This window comes from Pagrus pagrus (genome assembly GCF_965226575.1).
Source record: "Pagrus pagrus genome assembly, chromosome: 15".
NCBI lineage: Eukaryota > Metazoa > Chordata > Actinopteri > Spariformes > Sparidae > Pagrus > Pagrus pagrus.
Genome location: NC_140199.1, coordinates 9,462,303 through 9,484,091, shown reverse-complemented (window position 1 = coordinate 9,484,091; position 21,789 = coordinate 9,462,303). Strand labels below are relative to the sequence as shown.

Sequence of the window (21,789 nt, the reverse complement as noted above, 5' to 3'; positions counted from 1 at the left end):
TATGTTCAATATTTGTTGAGTTAGGAGCCGGTAATTATCCTGTACGATAAAACAAAGCACGGCTTCAAAAGAGTTGAATGAACACCTCACTGGCACAGACTCAACAAAATCTCATTAACAGAGTTAGAATTTGTTTCTACACTCACGTCCACTCTCTGCACAGGCTTTATTTGTTTTAGACTGGAGAATCCACAGATTTTATGTGCTTTCTGCATCACAGCTCCAATAAAAATAAATGTATATAATTTAGCTTCTACAAGAGGTACAACTATACATCCAAAGGCTATATAATTTCGTGAAATAACTTTTTTATACAACTATTCTGGACCATGTTTCTCCCGATAAGCAGCAAATACAAGGCCAGCAGTACTTATTAGTCCATACAACCTCCAGCAGAGGAGAGTTGCTTGGATCAGAAAGAAAAATCAATATTGAGCTTTATATGAATATCTTATGCAGTCTATGAATTCATTTTCTCAACAGCATATGCCCTCAACATCTTTAAAGATCCTTTATATCATTTCTTATGTTAGCCTGCTTGGTTTGAATCCAAGTCTGTGAGACATAGTGATGGTGATGCTGTCAGTTTTTACCATCAGAAAGCAAAAGACTGGCATTTTTCCATGAATGTCTTTGAGCAAAAGAAAGAGTCAAATCCACCTGGAAACTTGTGGAACTATGATCAAGCATGAACACAGTCTTAGCAGGAACAGACCCACTGCGAGTGTGAAGTGAAATGATCTCAGAGGATATGAATTTATAGCTGTGCAGGTCAAGCTGCTCTGAGCCGTTTCTGCCGTCAGTCATATGTATTGTGAGTGGGAGTAAATGTCCGAGGCCACAGCTCCATCTCCTGGTCCCCTGCCACAATGCGTCCACTAGCCTATTACAAAACTCTTGTCCACCTCTCAGTTTGATGTCGAGCTCGAAAATGCTGTTTTTAGATTTTAAAGTTTGTGATTGAAAAACTCCTAAATAGCTAAGAACAGTTCTGTTGTTTCTAACAGGAATTCTGATTAATCTGTCACTCAAATCAAAGAGCATGTTATTAAGTTGCTTTTAAGCTTTGACATATAGTATGAAGACTCCCCACTGACTCCCATTGTTCATAACTAAATAAAGGACCATGTTCCAATCCACAATTACAGTAAATCAAATACATCAATCCTCAAAAAGACAGTTATTTTTTTTTAAATACATCATGGGTCACAGTCGATAATTACTGGCACCTACAGCTGCTGCCTGCGACACTACTAATAATTAACTGCAATCATTTTGAGCTCCTCACTGCTCTGCCAGGAAGTAAATATCTCAGCTCGCTAATGACAGCTATCACTTCAACAGAAAATCATCAGTCTAACCAAGAAATGCGTCAATTTGAGGCACCTGGAAGAAGTGAGGGCCGACTGTAACCAACCTCATCTCCAGCCCGTCTAACTGTGAAAAATGGCTGTGATGAGAGAAGCAACATGCAAGAATTTAAGAAAGGATCTTAATAATACCCGTTACGTATCTCAGAAGACAATGTGATTGCAGCACATAAGCGGATGAGAGTGGCACTCAATTTCAGAGCTATATTCCATTTCATAGTATCATTTAATATAGGAGGTTGTGGAAATGGTGATTTGGATTGTGTTTGAATGTAAGCTGTGGGAATAGTGAGCAGAGGACTTTTGATTACATAGATTTGTCTCTTGCTTGCTGTGTGGGCAATAGAAATGTTCCACTGATGCCTACATTAGTATTTTTGCATGTTGAGCTGTTATTTTCTAGATTATCTTAAAACGCTTCATATCCCTGAAATCTGTACAATCTTTAGCTAATGGCTGTGAGAGTCAACAACCATCATGTCTGATAAAATTGTTAAAACTGTTTCATAAAATCACCCTGTCTCTCTTCTCTTCTGGTGTCACTTTACTGCACCACACGCTATAAGTAATGATGCCATCACGAATATACAACGCAATTACATGAAAAACAGAAGCCTTAGCTTTGTGCTGCAAAAAGAATTAATGCTCCAGCTATTATGTTTTTTATGATATCATTCTTTTAAGGGAATAACAAATAAAGGTGATTGCTCAGGACAGTTATATGCATTCACATCAATTACCACGGATTTAAATATTTTTTAAAAGTTATTGCTTTCAAAACACTTGATCCAAATCCTTGAAGGTGGACATCTTGAACAATAAAGCACTTGTTTAGTGAAGAAAAAATATAGAAAAACAAATCCACACAGAGATTTACCAATGCATGCATTATGGTTCTATACAAAATATGATAAACAAATGATATGACAAATTAAAAAAGACACCAATGCAAAACCGAGAACACAAAGCAAAGCAATTTTCAAAAATACAAAAAAAAGACAGGAAATGAGAGTTGAAAAATATGAAAACTAAAACAATATTACTGTGACCTCCATCAAGAAAGTTTCAAGACCACAGACCAATGGAAAATCCAACAAAAACATGCGAACGCAGATTTAGAAGGGCATGCTCCTCTGTCACATGATACCAAACCCCCAGCCCAGCGTGCAGGAGTTGGGGTTATCATGTTGACTGCATGTTAAAGAAAGGGTTACTGTACCACGCTGTGTCATAGAAGTACTGCACTAGGTGCTCCACTCCTTGTCATAGGCATTATGTACGGAGAGGCAAAGGTAGAAGAGAACATTGGAGGTTAAGTTTCAGGTTGCTGACCGAGTACAGAGATGAGGAGAAGAAGGGTTAATAGACAGCAAGAGAAGGAGGTGCAGGAGAAAGTGAAACAGAGAAATGTAGTAAGAGGCACAGACATGTAAAACAGCCACTTGTTTGGGTCAAGACATTTTAAATGCATAATTAGCACCCAGTCCATGCTTTCAAGAAAAGATCACACATGAGCTCAACAAACAAACCAATTCACTGCAAAAATAATTACAGCATCATCCATTCAGCAAAACATGTGTGAAGATTTCTATCTTAAAGACCTTTCTAACAAGAACTCCTTGCTGGTTGGTTTACAGCCAGAGCTCCCAGTGGGGGTTAGATCATTAGTTTCTGTCTTATATGAAAATATGACTGCATACCACTTATATATTGGTATGTTTCAATGTCATTACTTTTTCCTCCTACTGTTTTTCTCCCACTGTACAGACGTTATTTTGATACTCTGTGTTTTGCTTTTTTAGACAGTGCAATCTACTGGTAGAAAGATTTCCTTTGACTGACTGCTGGGCTGTACTCACCTACTTGTCACAATAAGTATGTAAACACAAGGTGCACTTGATATGGAAATAACCTGAGATAAACTAAAATAATACACCTGTGTCACATATTTTCACCTCCCCTCATGATATAATGCTGAGCCCCACAGGGATAGATCAAAGGAACAAAGCATCTTTGTTCCCTTCTTTATCTTTTTTTTTTTTGCTCTTCAGTCTCTCACAAAAGCACATTTTCTGAAGTCTATTTACCCGTTGTCATTCTCTTTACCTGCCTCCCCTACTCACTACTTTATCAGCACAGCATAATACTCACTGAGATTCACTGAGATAGGTGAGATTGTGCTGCTCTGTCATTGTTTCTGCAGAGCTGTCTTTCTCAATGAAAACAGTAAATTGACACCATTCCTACTGGAAGTTATGGATATATTAAATATCATTTTTTCAACGATACAGATTCTAAATATTTAAAACCGTTTCAATACTCATTTTCTTCAGTATCAATACACCAGTACCAGCTATGCTCTCTTGCTCTCTCTTCTCTCTGACAGCAAGCTGATACACATATTTGGGTTTCTGTTAGGGTATTGCAAGACAAACGGCCCTAAGAACTGTGAATTTTGTTATTATGTATTTTTTAAATGTTTTTTTTTTTACTAAAATGAGTTACACAAGTAGCAAACCTCTGTCAGGAATTACTCGGGCCGAGGTTGTTTGTGTATTGGAAGAAAGTGTGCAGTCGAGAGAGAGAGAGAGAGAGAGAGAGAGAGAGAGAGAAAGTAGAGAGTGCGTGTGTGATGGTGAGTATGAAGTTTACTGTAACATTCTAGCGCTGAACTTAGCAGCGCAGTGTGTGTACAATTAAGGCTCTTCGTTGATGAATAAATGCTCATCGAGACCTGAACCAAGCCATGAAGAGGGTTAGCCACAGAGTTATGGTACGTGTCCACAGGGGCATCGTTTAACCGGAAAGCACTCGACACTTCCCAGCTTTGCACACCTGACAAAACAGGCTACAAACTCCAACAACCATGCAGACACACACTGGCTGCACCTGACTGGACGAACCACTTGCGTACCATATGCTCTGGGATTTCCAACTGCAGCAATGTGCCAACTCATTTGGAAAATGTATCTTACATTACAAATATAGCTCAGCAAAATGTGTTTCTGAAGACAATTTAGGCGAGAAATAAGCCATTCAGTTTCCAGAAGCAGCTCGTCACACCCGACGCCACTCATTTGCATAAAGCCCTGTCTCTCAAAACATAACTGGCCACTAGCAGAATACATTGCACAGCTTCAAGCATAGACAATGAATTGGAAGCGTGAAAACGACGGATATTGTGAACACGTACCATTAGCAATAACTTTGAGGCTCACTTCTCAAGGTGGGCTAACCTTCAAGTTCTCAACAGAGTGGAGGGGCTTGGAAAAAATCTAAAACATGCAGGGACGGGGCCTCCGGGGAACAGGATTGAAGAACACTGCATTAGAGTGACAAATCCCTCCTCTGACAACCCTCCGCTGGTATCAAATATTGATGTTTTCAAGTTATTTTATTGAAGGATAAATTATTTTTGAAGGAATGTCTATAAACAGGAGGGGAGTAAAGTCAGGATTATAAGTACAGGTATCTGCAGGCTTTAGAAAGTCAGCAAATTAGCCTGGTTCTTACTAAATAGAGCTAAAAGAGGGGAAGTGAAGCTATAAATGGGCAACATCGGAAAAGGATAGCAGATAATTAATTGCTAAGGGACAAGAAGTCAGACTGTGTTCAGTAAAACCAACAAGAAAAACTATTTTGCATGTTGCTAATCTTGTTACAAATTAATCCTAAAGTAGACATCCAGCACAAATAGTCCTGTAATTGCACAGCGGAAAAACGGCTATTTCAGTAGTTTTAATTAGATACAAAGTTAAACTTTTTCAGGCTATTTACAGATCCCTTGGATGTGTAGTGTTATGAAACGATGGAGAAGAGAGCTTGCAAAGGATGTTAGTGACTCACTCTGTCTGCGCTGGGGCATGCTGGTACGGGTCAAGACCTGGTGCTGTGCCTGCCACGGGGACAGCAGCGGGGTGGGCAGCACACCCTACGCAGAGAAAAACACAAAGGACAAAAGGCATGACGTAACGGAACACACACACACACACACTCACTCTCACACAGGAGCATGCTAACATAGAAAACACACACTCACATGCATAAACACATTGTTAATGAGTATGGATAGCCCAATTAAGACACACACAGGCAGACATGCACACATATACCGACACACAGGGACTGATACACCATCCATCCATCCATATTAATCCATGCTAATGAGACAAAATTAAGCCTTTAACATCAAGTCTCTCTTTTATACTTTCCCTTAAGCTGCTTTTTGGGTGGAAAAATACTCTTATCCCACACTGTCTGGGAATATCTCTATTGGCCTGTTCCAACTATTAATTAAAGCTACATACATAATATATATTACACTGTGAGTGAAATATTTAGCCTCTGATCCATATTTGTTATGGCAGCACTATTAAATGCAAATACTCTGGATGTCTGAATTTTATATAATTATCCTGAGACTATATAAATGTTGTCTTAGATTTTAGATATCGTTATATTGCGATATGGCTTCAGTGTTGTTTTTTTTAAAGGCTAGAATAAAGTGATGTCATTGTCTGAACTGTTCTACTTGTTCTAATACCTGCCTTTACCCACTTAGTCATTATATCCACATTAGGTTTGGGTGATGCCAATGTCCACAGTTGTGGGGGGCGTGACAAAAGTAGCCGGCTAGCTATACTGAGGAGGCTAAGCTAAGAAAACTCAAATAAGAACAGCAAGATTGAGAGAAACACACTAACAGCGGCCCATTGCAGCCAATGTGAGACACAGCTGCTATCAGGTCTAATATGAAAAAAATAAATGAGACATGGAGACGTAACCTTAGTGCACTGAGCAGAATAAGACTTCTTTCCATTTTCTCCAACAATTCATGCCTTACAGCAAATCTGGGACACACTACTTTCGTGCTATCTGGTGGGACTCCTTTTAAATCACAATGTCACGATGGCACAGGGCTCAGAAGTCGATCACCGTCAGCCATCAGTGATGGATGATGGCATCGTCTATCAGCCCAACCCTAATCTACAATACTGATGTTTATTCATCAAAATACGTGAAAGAGTCATCTCAACATTATTGTTGCAAAATCAATATAAAAGTATGTGATCATACTGATTCAGTATATATCATGAATGTATTGCAATATTATTTTAAGGCTGTAACGTCCAGCCCCACATCAAGCCTGTCATGTTTGGTGTCGGGACACTTTCGGACCTCTACCAGAATTCAAAATACATCTTAATGATTTGAACAGTGTTTGGCTGCACACATACTTCAAACCACAAATGTATTTGAATGGACAGTGTTTTGATCCCAGTTGTCATCAGGTCAAAATGTTCAAAAATGGCAACGCCGCATCAATATAAATAAGCTGACAGTTTGAGTTTAAATAAATGTCTTTTTGAAGTCAGTGTGCATGCATTAATCTTTCCATCAATGCTGATATCCAACAGCCTTGAACTTGACACAGCTCCTCTTAACACTATTTGGCTGAACATCTTGAGTCACTGGCAGTTCAGAGGGATTTAAGACTGTTTACACTTAGAAGTTTTCAACCACATCACAATATTAAGTTATTGTTAATAAGAAATGGTTAGGTATCCAAACAAAACACGAATCAAAACATTGGTTTCCACACCTCCGCCAATTCTACAGTGTTAATTTGCCAATTTAGTATTTCTAAAACCGTGATTAATTTTCTCACATTGTTTGACACAATATTGAACTCATTATCCAATAAAACATCCACTACCTGGAGACTTCCAAAGTTGTTTCTCCCTGGGCCACAAACATGATTTTTTTCTACTTTGCAATTGTTATACTTTTTATACAAATAAAGAGTCACAAACGTATCAATTGTCACTGGTGACCTAGACTACAATCCATTGTAGAAGAGTACAAAAACAAGGTGACACAAGACAAGTAAACAGTTTTCACAGGTGAACCAAACAATCTAAAACTTTTCCACCCATCACTTTGAAAGTTGACAGTTTCATAAGCTGGAAGGGGAAGTGGGAGGATTTTTTCATAAAGCTATTATGCCATGGGTAGCTGTGAATTTGATTCATGTCCACTGATGTGCTGAAGATATATTTCTGTTTTACTTCAGGACATCAGTCTTGGATTACACAGTAAGATGATTTGTTAGAAGAAGAAATTAACACTTAGTGTATAATAAGTTACAGAAAGGAGTAAATCTATAGGTGTTTAAAATCAGCATCGAACTAAAGCGCAATGTGACAGCTAGAATCATTGTCAATGCGGCCACTGTATTGTATTTCTCATTTTAATACACTATGCATTCTGTCGTCTGAACATTTTGTTTGAACAGCATCTGTCTGTGCACAAACATACACCTGAAAGAATACAAGTCCTTTTCTTGATACAAAACTCAACCCTCAGGTTAAGCAATTCAAAGATCCCTGACCCCCATCGGAGAGGCAAAGTGACGAGGCAGCAGGGCCATCACGTTAAGCACACAGACAGACTCAAACCTTATCAAATGCTACTCCTTTCCTCAGCTGTGGAGAGGGCCGCTGCTCAAATAGGACTCTAATATAAAAGAGAGAAGTACCAAATCTGTCAGAGGCGATAGAAAACACAGAGAGAGAGACAGAATACGAGAAAGAGGAGGGAAACTTCCCAGCAGGTCCAGCCCAAGCTATTTCACTGCCCTCCTAGTGAGACTGCTGGAGGAGGGAGGAATGAGTTTCCCTGATCTGCTCTCATCCATGTCCTTCCTTGAACACCAACAACTGTTTCAGCGGGAGGTCTCAGCAGAAGACACCCGTCGAGGCTTCATTTTCTGAGAGTAAAACCTTAGGCGATGAGAACAAGAGGGTATGTTGGAGGGCTCTCGAACGATTCTGACAGTGCCTGGCAGCTTTATTAGACCTCCACAGCAGCTTAGCCTGTCAATTTTTTTTTTTACAGTTTTCCATTGCTGCAAAGGCTCTTCAATGAAGGGCTAACAAAGCTTCACAGGGGCAGGAAAGACAGAAATTGGGAAAGTTTTCATTTTCCATCAACTTAATCAAAAACGTATTTAATTTCACGCCCAGTAGCACTGGGTTCTATGTATTGAATTTCAGCTTGGTTCTTTCAAACAAACTCAACTTCCATGGGTCGCTCTCATGATTCTCATCTGGCTGTTCATGCCTTCACAGTGGGGGTGAACTACTGTGTTTTCAGGGTGCTGGGGGGATATCCTAAACAAGTCATTTACAACCAGGGGAACTTGTATGCTAGGGCCTGGACTTGTTACAAGTATGTATAAAAGGGGGGCCCCACAGAAAAAGTTTGGGAACTACTGTGTTAGTGGGTACTGCTGTTGCCAGGAGGTACATGGGGAGATTTTAGAGTAGCTCAACTAAATTTGGAAAAAAAAAAAATAGTATGACTTCATTAAAACATATATCCACATATTGGGTCAGCCGCACTGCAGTGTTATTCAAAATTTAGTGTGTGAATACTAGTTAGCGAGCAAGCAGAGGAAATTAAATAGTAATAAAATAATGGCTAACAAAGTGAATTACTTAGCTACAAGTAATAGATAATTGTTTTAACATCCAGCCTTCACCACTATATATCCACTTTTATATTATTAATAGCTAAATAGCATCCAGTTTGAATGTTCCACATCAGGAACATAATTGGTATCGTCATTGAAGAGGTACTTGAGATCATTGGACTGGGCTTTGGGGGTTCATCTTACAAAAAAGTTTGGCAACAGCTGACTTAAACCACCCACGCAATGCAGCACGAGGTAGTGGAGAAGGCCTTTCAGCAACTTTATAACCAGTGTTTCATTGTAAAACCACATTCAGAGTGGAAGGCACCGGAAGATGTTCATTATACAAACTTTGACTTTGAGGTTTATGCATAAAAAGTAGGTGCTTGTTCAGGGTTTAAAAATCTTACTGAGAACAGAGAAAGAAATGAAGAGACTGAACAGGAATAAATAATAAATAAAACTGAGCAGTTATGTTGTAAATATATTTTTTCTCTACAGAAATAACTGCCACATCACTTAACGTCCCCATTCATGGTGAATCAGACTTTCTGGATTTGTTAAGCTACTTCAGCTGGGTCCCAAAAGCAGATGTTGAAACTTGTCGAAGTAGGAGTGGAATTTATAAGTCTAGTGGAAGTTGTTCTCCGTGATCCTACAACCTTTTCACCGAATAACAACAGCGTTTAAAAGAAACCATGATTCTGTGCCCCTAAAACGGCCTCTCTCTGCTTGAATCCACTAATCCACTACACAGAGCTTCTCGTGGTTATGGCTACAGCTAATACCTCAGGTCGTGCCACAACGTCTCATTTCACTGACTTTGGCAATTAAATCCTCACCTGTCCAAGATGACTCTGCCGTTCATTGTGTATTAATGAGTGTGCATGCGTAAGTAAGTGTGTGTCTGTGTATTTGCAATGGCACGTCTGTGATGCAAGGGGGCAGACAGAGGGGATTGTGGGTGGAGAGATAACATCAGGATCTGAGAAGGGGAAACTTGTTCTTTCAACCTACAGCTTAGCACTGATCACTAACCTTATTCCACCCTCCTGTCTCTCCCTTCCCTGTCCTCTCTTGCTCTCTCTCTCTCTCTCTCTCTCTTGCTCCATCTCTCTCTCCTTGTGACAGCAAATTGATCTAATTACATGTTAGGTAAAGAAGTAAGAGAGGCCACGTTGAAGAAAGATTGACAGAGACAAAAATACAGGGAGAGAAAGAAATCACTGAAGTGAGAAAGAAAGAAAGAAAATAACAGAGGGAGAGAGCAGGAGCGATAAAAAGACATGAAGAGGGGAGGTGTGAGGAGAGAGGAGATGAAGAAGAGGATGTTTAAAAGGCAGAGAGGGAGTAGGAGGGTAGCTGTAATTATCTTCTCTGTCTGCCACTGATGAAACACTGCCTATTGTGTTGCCATTGTTTCACTGCTGTTGCTCATCTGCGTGTTTGTTTATCTGGGTTATTAACATGGTCGGCTCCCCGGTCCTCAGTCTGCTGAACTCATTGTTGAGTCACACTGAGTGTGCCCTGCACTTGAGTACAAGAGATACATGTGGCATATCCCCCCAACACACACACACACAAATAAAGCATATGCAGACAATCAGGGTCTCATACACACACAGGAAAACACACGTCTGTGTATTTTTTTTATTGTGCGACACTTGGAATTACTAAAATCATACCGCTCATGTTTTATTTGTTGCGAAAGGCAGAGGAGGCACAGAAAGAAACATGTCTGCTACTGTGATTGCTCTGGGGAACCATTCAAGCAGCTTATTTTTCTACAAGTGACATTTAAGTGGTTTCTAATGTCACACTACATGTGCGTCTCACTGCAACAAGTGTGTACAGACATTTATTCATACCATATTGTGAGACGTTTTTGTTTTTTCCCGAGCATGCTTTTGGACTCTAAATTGGATTGTAAGCAGATTAAAATGGGAAGCTGCAGGAGCTGGTGCCCAAAGCAGTTGGTTAGGATATGTTGCCAAAGCCTTCCTACGGACTGTGAAGTTTAGAGATGAGTACATCCCCGCGCTCAACAAAAAGAAATTGATTAAAGCAGCCTACAGAGCAATAGAAAAAATATTTTGAAAAGAAGTGATGGGAAAGAATAGTTCGCTTGAGGAGAAAACAATAACTCCTTGAAGAAGCTGCATGAATAATAAACTGAAAACTGGAAAGTAAATGCACTTAAATAGCCAGGTCCAAGGGTCACTGGTCATGAGGTTTCTCTTTTGTTATACTTAATCTGAGTTTATAGCACAGTGAGATTTCCCTGACGTCCATGTTCAAGTTGTTAGCGTGACTCAACTCTACACATCCCAGTATCAGGGTGTAAATTTCACCCTTTAGGCTACTGATAAGGCAACACCATATCAGCATTAAAGCTATAAAAAGATTAGAGCTACTGGCCTTTGACATAAAATGATTCTTGGCTGATCCTTACCGCTTAACACTAAAAAATACTATCAGAGGGCAAGAGCTACTCCTGAACTCTGATACAGCGGCACTTTAAATGTCAGAGGAGAAAAAAAATCAACACAAAAGGGCAGTTCGGGGAACAAGAGGGAAAAAAAACAATAAAAATAACACCAAATGATGAATTTGTGCATGTGGTATATGTGTGTGTTGGAGAAAAAGTAATGAAAAGTGAAACAAATAAAGTGCAAGTGGGTAAAAAATAAATAATACTTGAAAAATGTCAAGCTAGAGAGACAGACACACAAAAAAAACACACCAAACGAAGTATGTGAAAACCCACAAGAGGTCAAAGCAAAGAATTGCATGAGGAACACTGTGAACCCCAGCCTGCTGAAGGTGCTAAACCTGTCAGCGTGACACCAAGAGCTTTGATAACATCTAAAAGTATAAGAAGCAGAAAAACATCTGTTTCTCTCTGGTATTTGTTTACTCTGTGCTCTCTTTTCTTGGTACATTGTCAAAAAACTGCACGAAAAAGCTTACAGCTTACCTTTTAGCAATTCCAAGCACTGAAAAGTAAAATGTTACAACCATAATGTGTTTTTGCCCACAACACGATAAAACACAGGGCAGGAAAATAGTCTCCACTCTGCTGATGACACAGTAATGTAGATTAAAGGAAGAGAAAAGAAATGTCTATAAACAGGAGTGAGCAGAACAGAGAGAAAAGCACTCACTGCGTTTTAGTGTGTTATGATACAGCAGGTACTACAGGTCACACAGAGATGTTCCCACCATGGAGATGATTCCCATTGAGCACAGCCAGCCCAGCTTTGATTGTTGCCATAGCAACAGTTAAATCATACACTCTTGTGGTAAGCAGGGACCAATTGTACCTACTGTTACTGATTTGTGCTTTATTTGTATGTGTTCTTCACTAAATATACTTTTAACCACTGTTTATCAGCTGGGCCTCATTTCTTTAATTTATTTTCATAATTATACTGGTAACACAGGTAATCTCTTTGGTGTGTTATAGTTATATTCTTTCCTCTTTGTAATCTCCTTATTCTTTCGATGTGTGCCTCTGTGTGTGACTGTCACCTTTAAGCTGAGAGCAGGTCAATTAGGGAAGTGTTTACCAGGCACCCTGCCTGTGGCACTCCTGCTATTCAATCAATACTTGGCTGCCACACAGCATGCTATTATGGCATGACACTGAACACACTGAACACATATCCACCAGTCTTCCATCTTTCTCTCTGTGTGTCTCTCTGTCTACTTCCTCCCTCACATGAAACTCTCTTTTCTGCTCTCTTTATCTGTCACTCAAACATTAACACCTGCCTCTGTTCAGTGTGAAATGTGGGTATTAAGACTGTGGCACTGAGTGACAAGCCTACTGACAGCCTTATAAACCTTATTCCATAGAGAGGTGTTATCATCTAACAATTCAGACAAGGAGGGCCAGAGAGAAAAAGCAGATTATTAGGAAACTGGCTGACTGATTTAAATGGAGTAATTCAGGACATACTGCACAGTATATACCAACGTAAAACTGAGGTGAGAACTACTGCACCAGGCAAGTGATATCATATAATATTTTGATAACTGCTGAAATATCAGATTTTAAAAGTCCTGTTTCGCAACAAAAAGGTTGAAAGAGAGCAGATTTATGGGTGCTGTGAATATGTGAACTCACAGCATGGCTCGGCAGTCTCCAGTACGTCTGGGTGGCCTTGTCATAGTGATGCTGCATCCGTTTGTCCATCTGTCTGTCGCCCTGTCGTAGTGAAGAGGGAGCCCTCTGGTGGTGGCACTGACACCTGAACTGTCGGCCTTGAGCAGGCTGAGGAGAAAAGAAAATATGAATCACTGATAGAAAGTTCAATAAACATTAACTTAATGCTGTTCATGCTGCCACATTTTCCCACTTCTACATGTATTTTGGTTAAAAGCTTGTGATTCTGTAAATAAGTTGAATTAAATCAATCAGGACAAAGAAAAAGGCAAAAGTACAGTACCCAATTCAATTTTTAAATCCTAAATGGCTTGAAACTCTGAAACTACTACTTAATAAATGCTTCAATAGATATTTACTTAGATGCTTAGAAGAGCATGATAATGTAATGAAACAAAAAACCTCAAATTGGTTATTCAATGTGTGATAATTTTTTTTTTTTGGGCTGAATAACTTTGATTTGGCACCAGTTGCCTAAGTGTACAATCTGGACAGTTACCACAGCAGAAGAGCCATCCACAAGGTTGTCACACAAATACAAATTTAACACTTACATTAACATTTAAGAACAGACAAAAACCTACCATCAATAAAAATTGCAATATCTGATGCATGTGACATGGTTTTAAATGCATAAATAAAACTTTTGCAAATATAATGAATATCATCTCGCATTTCTTCAGATGGAATGTGGAAGAAGACTGTCATTCATCAGGTTATCGGCAAGTTTTGATTAGAACTGACAGGCATGATGAGGCCAAATCAGGGAAAATCAAACACAGGCTGTAAATCACCCTTGCAGGGTCATTGAACGATCCTGCAGTAAATTATACTCGCTGACATTTACTTTGAGCACATGTTCAGCCAATATTTCCTCCTTTTTCATGTGTTAAAACCTTAACTAACAAACCTCTTTGACTGACTACCTGTTTGATCTTAACCTTTTTAATCTCAACTTATATCTTAATTAAGTAGGAAAGGGACATCAGAGCAACTACTTTTGTGCATTTTATAAGAATTGCTTAAAGAATTTAGTACAAAATCTATTGTACTTGTATAAATAGCAGAACAACTTGTACTTGGCTGCAAAGACGGTGGCACAATCTGACAGAAATCGTCCGCTTTTGCCAGCCTTGGTGAAAAACTTCAATGCAGCTCAAACATGAGGAGCGAATAATCATGAGCAGTCTGTCTGAGCAGCGGTGGAAGCAGCATCCAAAACTACATTCTGTCAAGTAAGACTGAGAAATCCCTTTTCTATCTTTGATAGCTCCACTTTCCTCTCCCCCATTATTTCATTTTCTCTTCCATTCTTCACTCTCTGCCCAATACTCTCTCTCTCTCACACACACACAGACACACACACACAGGCAGTGTGTACTGCGGTAGACTTTGTCCACAACACACACAGCTCCTCTATTGTTTCCTCATTACTCCATTATGTTCAATTCAGTCAAGTGTTCCCCCTTCTGTCTCTCAGCAGTGTCTCTGTAACACTTCACCACCCTCTGTTTACCTGACTCTTTACCAACTGCAATATCATCTCTCAACCAATTTCAAGGACAAACAGCAGGTCAAGCTGCCTTTGACTCTCCAAATTCTGGTTATTATATGAACCAGATGACTGGCAGACTCTGGACCAGAGTTGTTTTCATCAGGGTTCATCAGCAAACTGATCCATGCCCTGAGTGTTTGGTTTTGTTGCCTTCATTGTTGTTCAGTCCGGTACTGCGGGGACATTCCTCTACCCTAACATTCGGATGCCCTCCCAGGGCTTCAACAAAGACTCAGCAGAGTAAACATCTCTGTTTGTTTCACTCTTACTCTCTTTCTACTTCCCCAAACATCTTCACTCTTTCAGCCTCTACACTCATTAATGTCAGGCACAGATTGGAAAATATGTCCTCGCTTTTTCTTAGTTTGCTTGTCGGGGGCGAGGGTGCAGCAATATTGTGCAGGGCTGAAGAAACTGCAGTGGGTGGGTGCTATTTCTAATTGGAGAAATCGCATGCGGCTGGCGTACAGGCCTCGCTTTGACATTTTGGTATTTCTCAATGCGGTGTAGATTTGAATAATGTCAGCCAAGCATAAGGTTGTTTGGCTAACAAGGGAGCCTGGTCAAGACACTAATGAATGTTAGAGTGCCAGCTAAAAGCGAACAGAACGAAGGTTACTGCTAACCATGTGAGTACACACACTAGAGTGCATGTAGGAGTCCCGCAGCATGCCGAGCAGAGACTGAACTCCCACCTACAATGACTGGTACTACAGTCAGCCTTCACTGTGTTTTTACTGTATAAATCCCTCTCTGTCTTTAACATGCTACAAAGCACAGGGGGATTATGTTTATATAAAATAATTTATCCTGTCTGTTCACTTTATTCCTTCCTTTTATTCTCTTTGTAAGATCTGATCAATATGAAACTGGAATAAACAAGATAATAAAAGGCAGTACTTGTGCTCAGACATGCTTAGTTATCTCAGATCTGTGAGGAGGTAAAACTACCAGAAGAGAAACTACAGGATATGCTTGGAGCACATGAAAACAACACGAAAGCAAAGAGCAAACATGACATTGGAGCCATTATAGCCCATTTGTAAGCACTCTAGGAACACACAAAGCTACATCTTATAATACTAAACTGAAGCCTGTATTAATATTCTACATGCTGCACTGACATTTGCAGTGTACAACCCAATTACAAAAAAGTTGGAACGCTGTGTAAATAAATGGTAATGGTTTGAGTTTTTGGTTATGCAGCATTTTAACTTTTTTGGCATTGGGGTTGTATGATCCCTGATCTCTTTTGTCAGTCTTAAGCATCGCCATAGTTTTGACCATTCTGAGACTCATTTGAAGATAACTCGTGCTCAATGTTTGTCAAAATGTATGTTTACTACATATCCAGCCTCTGCATCTTATTATAAAGAGGATGCTGCTAATTTCCTTATACTTGAGCGGCTTGATAATTGTCCTTCATAACAGCAAATACGTATTCTTTCAAGGTAACAAGTCCAAAACCATTCTTCATACATGTTTCCACTAAATTCATCTAATATAGTCATTCTTGCTTATTATTGTAATTTCACGGTTGTTTTTCCCTGTACATACATCACTAATTGCATGTCCTCTTTTCCTAATCCAAGTCAACCATATAATGATAGAGTGTCATTTGTTTCCCTTTGAGATAAATATATGATTTGTACAAGCTGCCAATCCTCTCAGCGATGATTTGTCTGTGTCTAATTTCACTAATGACTAATTATCAAAGAACAATACTTGGAACAATTAAAGCATCAAAACAACAGACATCAACAACAGAAGTAACTCTCATGCTGTACGTAAATAAAAACGATCAACTGTCAAGAGCAATTTCTCACAGAGTCAGACAAAAGATCTGCACACTGTACTGATCGCTCCCAGCAAATTTAATTTAACACAGCAATGTTTCGATCGAACAGAAATGTTTGCCAGGCATTGTCAAACCTATTTGACAAGTCAAATTTGCTGGGAGCTATCAGTACAGTGTGTGGATCTTTAGTCTAAGTTTTGTTCCAGTGTCTGTAGAAGAATTTTGGACGTGCATGCCCTACACATTTAATAAGGAGAGTCTCAAACACAAGGCAGTTACACTATACTGTCGATACAATATATAGTCCTCTTTTCACTTGTCTTGTATCAACCTGTTCACACCAGCTCACCATTTGTTCCCGCTGATGTTGTTGTAGCTGTTGACACTGCAATGTTAACTGAGCAATGGTCTTGTCTCGACTCCTCAGCTCTTCTCTGAGCACCTGCACTTCCTTAATCAGCTCCTCCAACTGAAAACACACACACAGACACATAGTATACTGCAGGTTGTAGCAGACTGCCTCAGTTGCAACATGGAAAAAAAATGTATATATATAAACAGCGTATCCAATCAATCACCGCTGTAAACCTTAAGTAAAGTTTCTTACCTGTGATGCGGTGGTATTGTCTTCAATCTCCTCAGGAACATCTGCTGGAGAGTCTGTATCCTCAAGCTGGAAACCAACAAACACACACACGCACACAGGGTGAGTAACACAGTGAGCTAAATCAATGACAATTGCCTTAGGTATGCCTCAAGAGCAAAATTTCACTAGGGTGGAATAAGTTCTCTTAGCACATATACTCTGGCGACCCTGAACTGTCAGCCACCGATATTAGCTACCCCAGGCATAGTTGCTGTGTATGTTTTTGAACATTCAATATGTTATGAAAAATTCCCTCATTTTAGAGGCGGCTTAAATGAACGCATCACTGTTTTTTTGTCTGAAAAAGGGTCAGGATTTCATCTTGTGTATACAGAATGTTCAGCACATTCTTTGATTTTACCAAGAAATGTCTGATGAAGTGTGGCTTGAAATCACATATTTCAGTGTTGCAAAAAGGTATTCAATTATACCTGAACTGATGTAAAAATGAATCCTTAAAATGTTGTAACAAGCAAATATTTGGAAACTAATAATGTATATTATATAACTACTTTGTCATTTTGTTGAAAATGAAAGAATTGTTAATGATGGGTCAAGATGAAGTCTTCTTGCTCCTCATTTAGGTCAGGGAGATTTATTTAGTCGGAACCAGCATGTGTAAACAGGAGTGGTGTTGGATGTCTGACTGTTAGCACAATGAAGTAAAGATCAATTAGGATTCACCAAGGCTGGAGGCTTATTTTACAGTCGCTGCCTTGAGCTCAACATAATACTAAAAAAAATATATAATTAAGAACAGAGTTACTAATGGGCGACCAAGATATTTCTCCTCTTGAGGCTATATAGCCAAAGCATTTGACTAATTGCAGTGAGCACAATGAACACATCTGAAGGAGACATTCGATTTAAATGCAAACGCAAGTATCACTTTTTATGCCATAGAAAGAACTGAGTTGAGGCATTCAAGATGATTTCATTTTACGGAGCGTGCGGCGTGAAGTGCTTGTGCCTCTTTGCATTTCCTAGATAGGGTTGTGGTTTTTTTGGAGGAGTGTGGGTTTTTTGTGTGTGTTGGTCTCATATGTCAGTGCAAATTTCTATAGCTGACATCTTTTATCTCTCTTCTTGTTGCCCTCTCTTCTTCACATTAAATAGATTTCTCAGAATGACAGACTGACAGAGAAGGGTCTAATAAATGATCAGTTTCATGCAAGTACAGATATATTCTGCACATGCAAGCACAAATGCACAATACAAAACACATACTGTTCATTAAAAGAGGAGGAGGACGCCCAGAAAATGTATTATCTAATATAAAACTTCTATGAGATTGTCACAGCACATTAAACCCACTTGTAGAGATGTCCCTATTCCCTTTACCTATCAAATTCTGTCTTAACATCTTTCTTTGTTTATAAAAAGTATCTATGCCGCTCTGCATGATGACAGGATTTACTAAAACAATGTAATTAAACATTTAAAAACGTTTAAATATTTAAAGTGGAACCACATTAACAATTAAAACTAGCTTAGTTCAGTTTTGTCAGAAAATACTTTTCTTGTTGCTCATGCTGAGCACCTGAGGACAGTGATGCAGCGTACTCCTGGAAAGCTTCTGAAGATTAGTCAAACTAACCCTCTGGCAAACTAATATAAAGCTGTATTTAACAGACAAAACAACAGTTGGAATAAACCCAGAATACCGATAGTTCACAGTATGTGGCCTCATTATAACAGCAAACAAAAACTTGGGGTTGGTGACATGATCTGCATGTTATTTATGTGTGACATAATCAAAGGGTGATGCAACATATACGGGTCAAAGAGTTCTGTCACTTGACAATTCATACTAAACACACATATGTATTTGTGCATGTACCAATCTAACACATGTATGTGTTGCTGCATATGTGTAAGTGTGTGCAAACGTGGGTCGAACCTGTAGTAACGTTTTGAGCCTGAGCAGCTGGTTCTTGAGCGAGCTGCAGTCCTGCGTCATGTGTTCAAGTGTGAGGTCATCCAGCATCGCAATGTAGCCATGCTGCCTGCCCTCAGAGGGGACGGGCCTCGAAGAGAACTTTGAAGCCTTGAGACCATCATAGTGCTGGAACACATGGGCCCTGAGACAGAGAAAAACAGTCAGGCAGATAGAAAAACAGAGTAACGTTGGCTTTATTGTGTTTGTATTTTTTTTTCTGGCAACATGTTTTTAAATCTTTCAAGCCTAACCAACCTGTTGTCATTGTGAAAGTTATCTGGACCACTCCAGCGGTGGTGTTTACGCCGCTGACCCTGCCGACCAGCCCTCTCAGAGCGCTCGAAGTGGGACATCCTGTCAGGGTCTACACAGGCGGAATTTAGAGCACAGTGAGAAAAGAAATGTAAGTGCACTTCTGAAACAGAGCGGATAAAAGAAAATATACACAGTGCTATTTAAGCTGAAATTTACAAAGCCAGTGCTTGTGATATACTGTTGTTGCAAAGAATAAAAGCTCAAGAAACTCTTTTTTTTTTCTGCTGTTATTTGTTGAGTGAAACCTGCTTGTGGCTGAAGATGGCTATATATCTGCAAAGGTTAGAATCTGTTTTTCTCTTTCTCTCTGTCTGTTTATGTCTTCTGCTACCACACTAAGGTACACAGGCATGCAAAATGCAAGACTTTCAGTCAATTTTTCATACCTTGTGGTAATGAATACTCCTGTGTATATTTCAAATACTCTATTCTAGAATATCTGCATATAAATCATGATTTGAACCATCTCATTCTCTATTTCTCTCAACCCATCAAATGCAAACACACGCTCACACACACGGCGACAGGCCATTTCATTTTCAACGAGGTAAAAGGACACAGTATTTGGCAACACTCAATAGCATATAGCTGTGAAATGAACCATGACTGCAACAAAATTGACAACTAACAGAGCGCAACCCCCAGGAAATCAAAAGGACCCTTGACTTTTTATATGCCAGATAAGAAAGGGAGCAAAGGGAGAATGAGAGAAAGAAAAAGAGAGATAAATAAATATTGGCAGATTGAAAGACCCAATCCAAGGAATGCAGCAGTGGTGGTTAAAATATCTTACCCTGAGTGTCACCACAAAGTACAGCAGCAGCCAGCCTGACTCATTCTGAACTGGAAACTTGAGCGCTCCCAATAACCTTTCCTTTACAGCTCAGAAAAAGTAAAAAAGCAACACAACCAGAATATATTCCAACTTGGGAAAGGCAGAGAAACTCGGACGGAGAGTGGAGAGAAGTGACTTGTTGTCCTGTCAGCTGGTGAGCAGTTAAAGGGCCAGAGAGAGAACCTAGCTCCCACCCTACCGGGTTCTGTCTTTGTTGACAGCCTTGTTTTTCTGGGAACTCCCTAGGAACTGGATCTGGGAAGAGATGACTGTGGTGTTGGTGAGAGAGCAGCTGAGGAGGCTGGTTTGGGTCCAAGCTAGGAAGTCACCAGCTGAGGCAGGCGAGGGAGAAAAGCTGGGGCCTCTCTCCTGTCACGAGACCGACAACTGGATGAAAATACAGGCCCCTTCTACTGTTTCCCTCTTCCTGATCTGTGGCAGAGTCAGGGTGTCTTTGGGAGAAAGGAAACACCCTTCCCTATCCCACGTCTTAGGGCCTGCCTTGTGGGCTGGGTCTAACTGGACACTTCAGCCTGTCTTGCTTTCACTCTGCCTATGTGACACTAGCTCGAGCCATGACATAGAGTGCTATAAATATGGCTGCTTCCTGAAAAGGAGTAGGAAGGGACAACACTCACATTCACATTCCTATGGAGTTAACATTCCTCTCCCTCTCTCTCTGTCTCCTGTCTCTCAATAACAAGGAGATCACTGTTTAGAGACTAAAGAATGACTTCAGGGTGCCTCGGTAATGTAAACCTAGTTGAAAGTTAGGTACACCTAGCTTCAACTAAGGAAGTCTAATACAACAGCCTAACCCATAAAATGTACCTTTTGTTGGAGATGTTATAGAGAGATGTGTCTACAGGTATGATTTTCTGCAGGGCTGCTGCATTAGAAAGTGGCAACAGTCTGTATAGGCACTTAAACAGTCATGCCCTCTGTTTGTTGCATTTCGTGGCGCTTGTTTGTACATACCAAGCTTGTCAGTGTCACTAAGGCGTCAAACGCATTATCCAAGAATGGCACTTTGATAGGAATGCCTTCATGACGGACGAGGGAAAATTCATTTCCCAGAAACCGTTATATTTCATGACAGGTGAGGTCAAGACTTCTCAACCCTTCTTTCCCTCCCCCTCCCTCCTCTCGGCAACACAAACTATCTGATGAATCTTTAATAACGTTGTCACCACTGTTATTATGTGCTAATATTGTGACCTGATTACCTTTAACGCCTGCAAAGAAGCCATTTCACTGATTGGCAATTGATTTACAAGTGGAAAGTGGTTACTGAGAAAACCACAACAGATAGAGTATCAAGATGAGAGTGGTTGGTTTGTTTTTGAATAGTAAGCTATTAAACTAATCATGCTAACAACATATTGTTGCTGTCGAGATAATAAAATGTTAACTGTGCTCCTACTAATCCTTGTACCATACGTGTGTGTGCATCTGTTCTTATGAACAGAAACAGACAGCTGGCTGAATATTTGACAGCTGCCTAGCTGTCATTCAAGGCCAGTTGTGAGGCAGTGGTGAAGTTGTAATTTAATAACTCTTCAGCAACTAAATATTAAAAGGGTAACAACGCATTATAGAAAACAAGGTGTCCATTAAAAGATTTTAATGGATGTTACAGAGGCAAATCCTCACCCAAGGCAAGGAAGGATTCAATTTATTCAAGCCATT

At 39.8% G+C, this 21,789-nt stretch overlaps 1 protein-coding gene across 2 annotated transcripts in view; it reads right to left on the bottom strand.

Annotated features, from left to right (window-relative positions):
* The window catches only part of ccser2a (coiled-coil serine-rich protein 2a), a 55,624-nt gene that overhangs the window by 2,838 nt on the left and 30,997 nt on the right, over positions 1-21,789 (bottom strand). The window contains exons 5-10 of one of the 2 annotated variants that reach the window (XM_084376082.1): positions 19,206-19,314; positions 18,912-19,092; positions 16,973-17,038; positions 16,715-16,834; positions 12,974-13,120; positions 5,217-5,301 (exon numbers count right to left, since the gene is read on the bottom strand). In XM_084376082.1, the coding sequence (XP_084232208.1) occupies positions 5,217-5,301; positions 12,974-13,120; positions 16,715-16,834; positions 16,973-17,038; positions 18,912-19,092; positions 19,206-19,314 (708 nt within the window). The remainder of the gene's footprint in view (positions 1-5,216; positions 5,302-12,973; positions 13,121-16,714; positions 16,835-16,972; positions 17,039-18,911; positions 19,093-19,205; positions 19,315-21,789) is intronic. The other variant, XM_084376081.1, reaches the window with a different exon arrangement.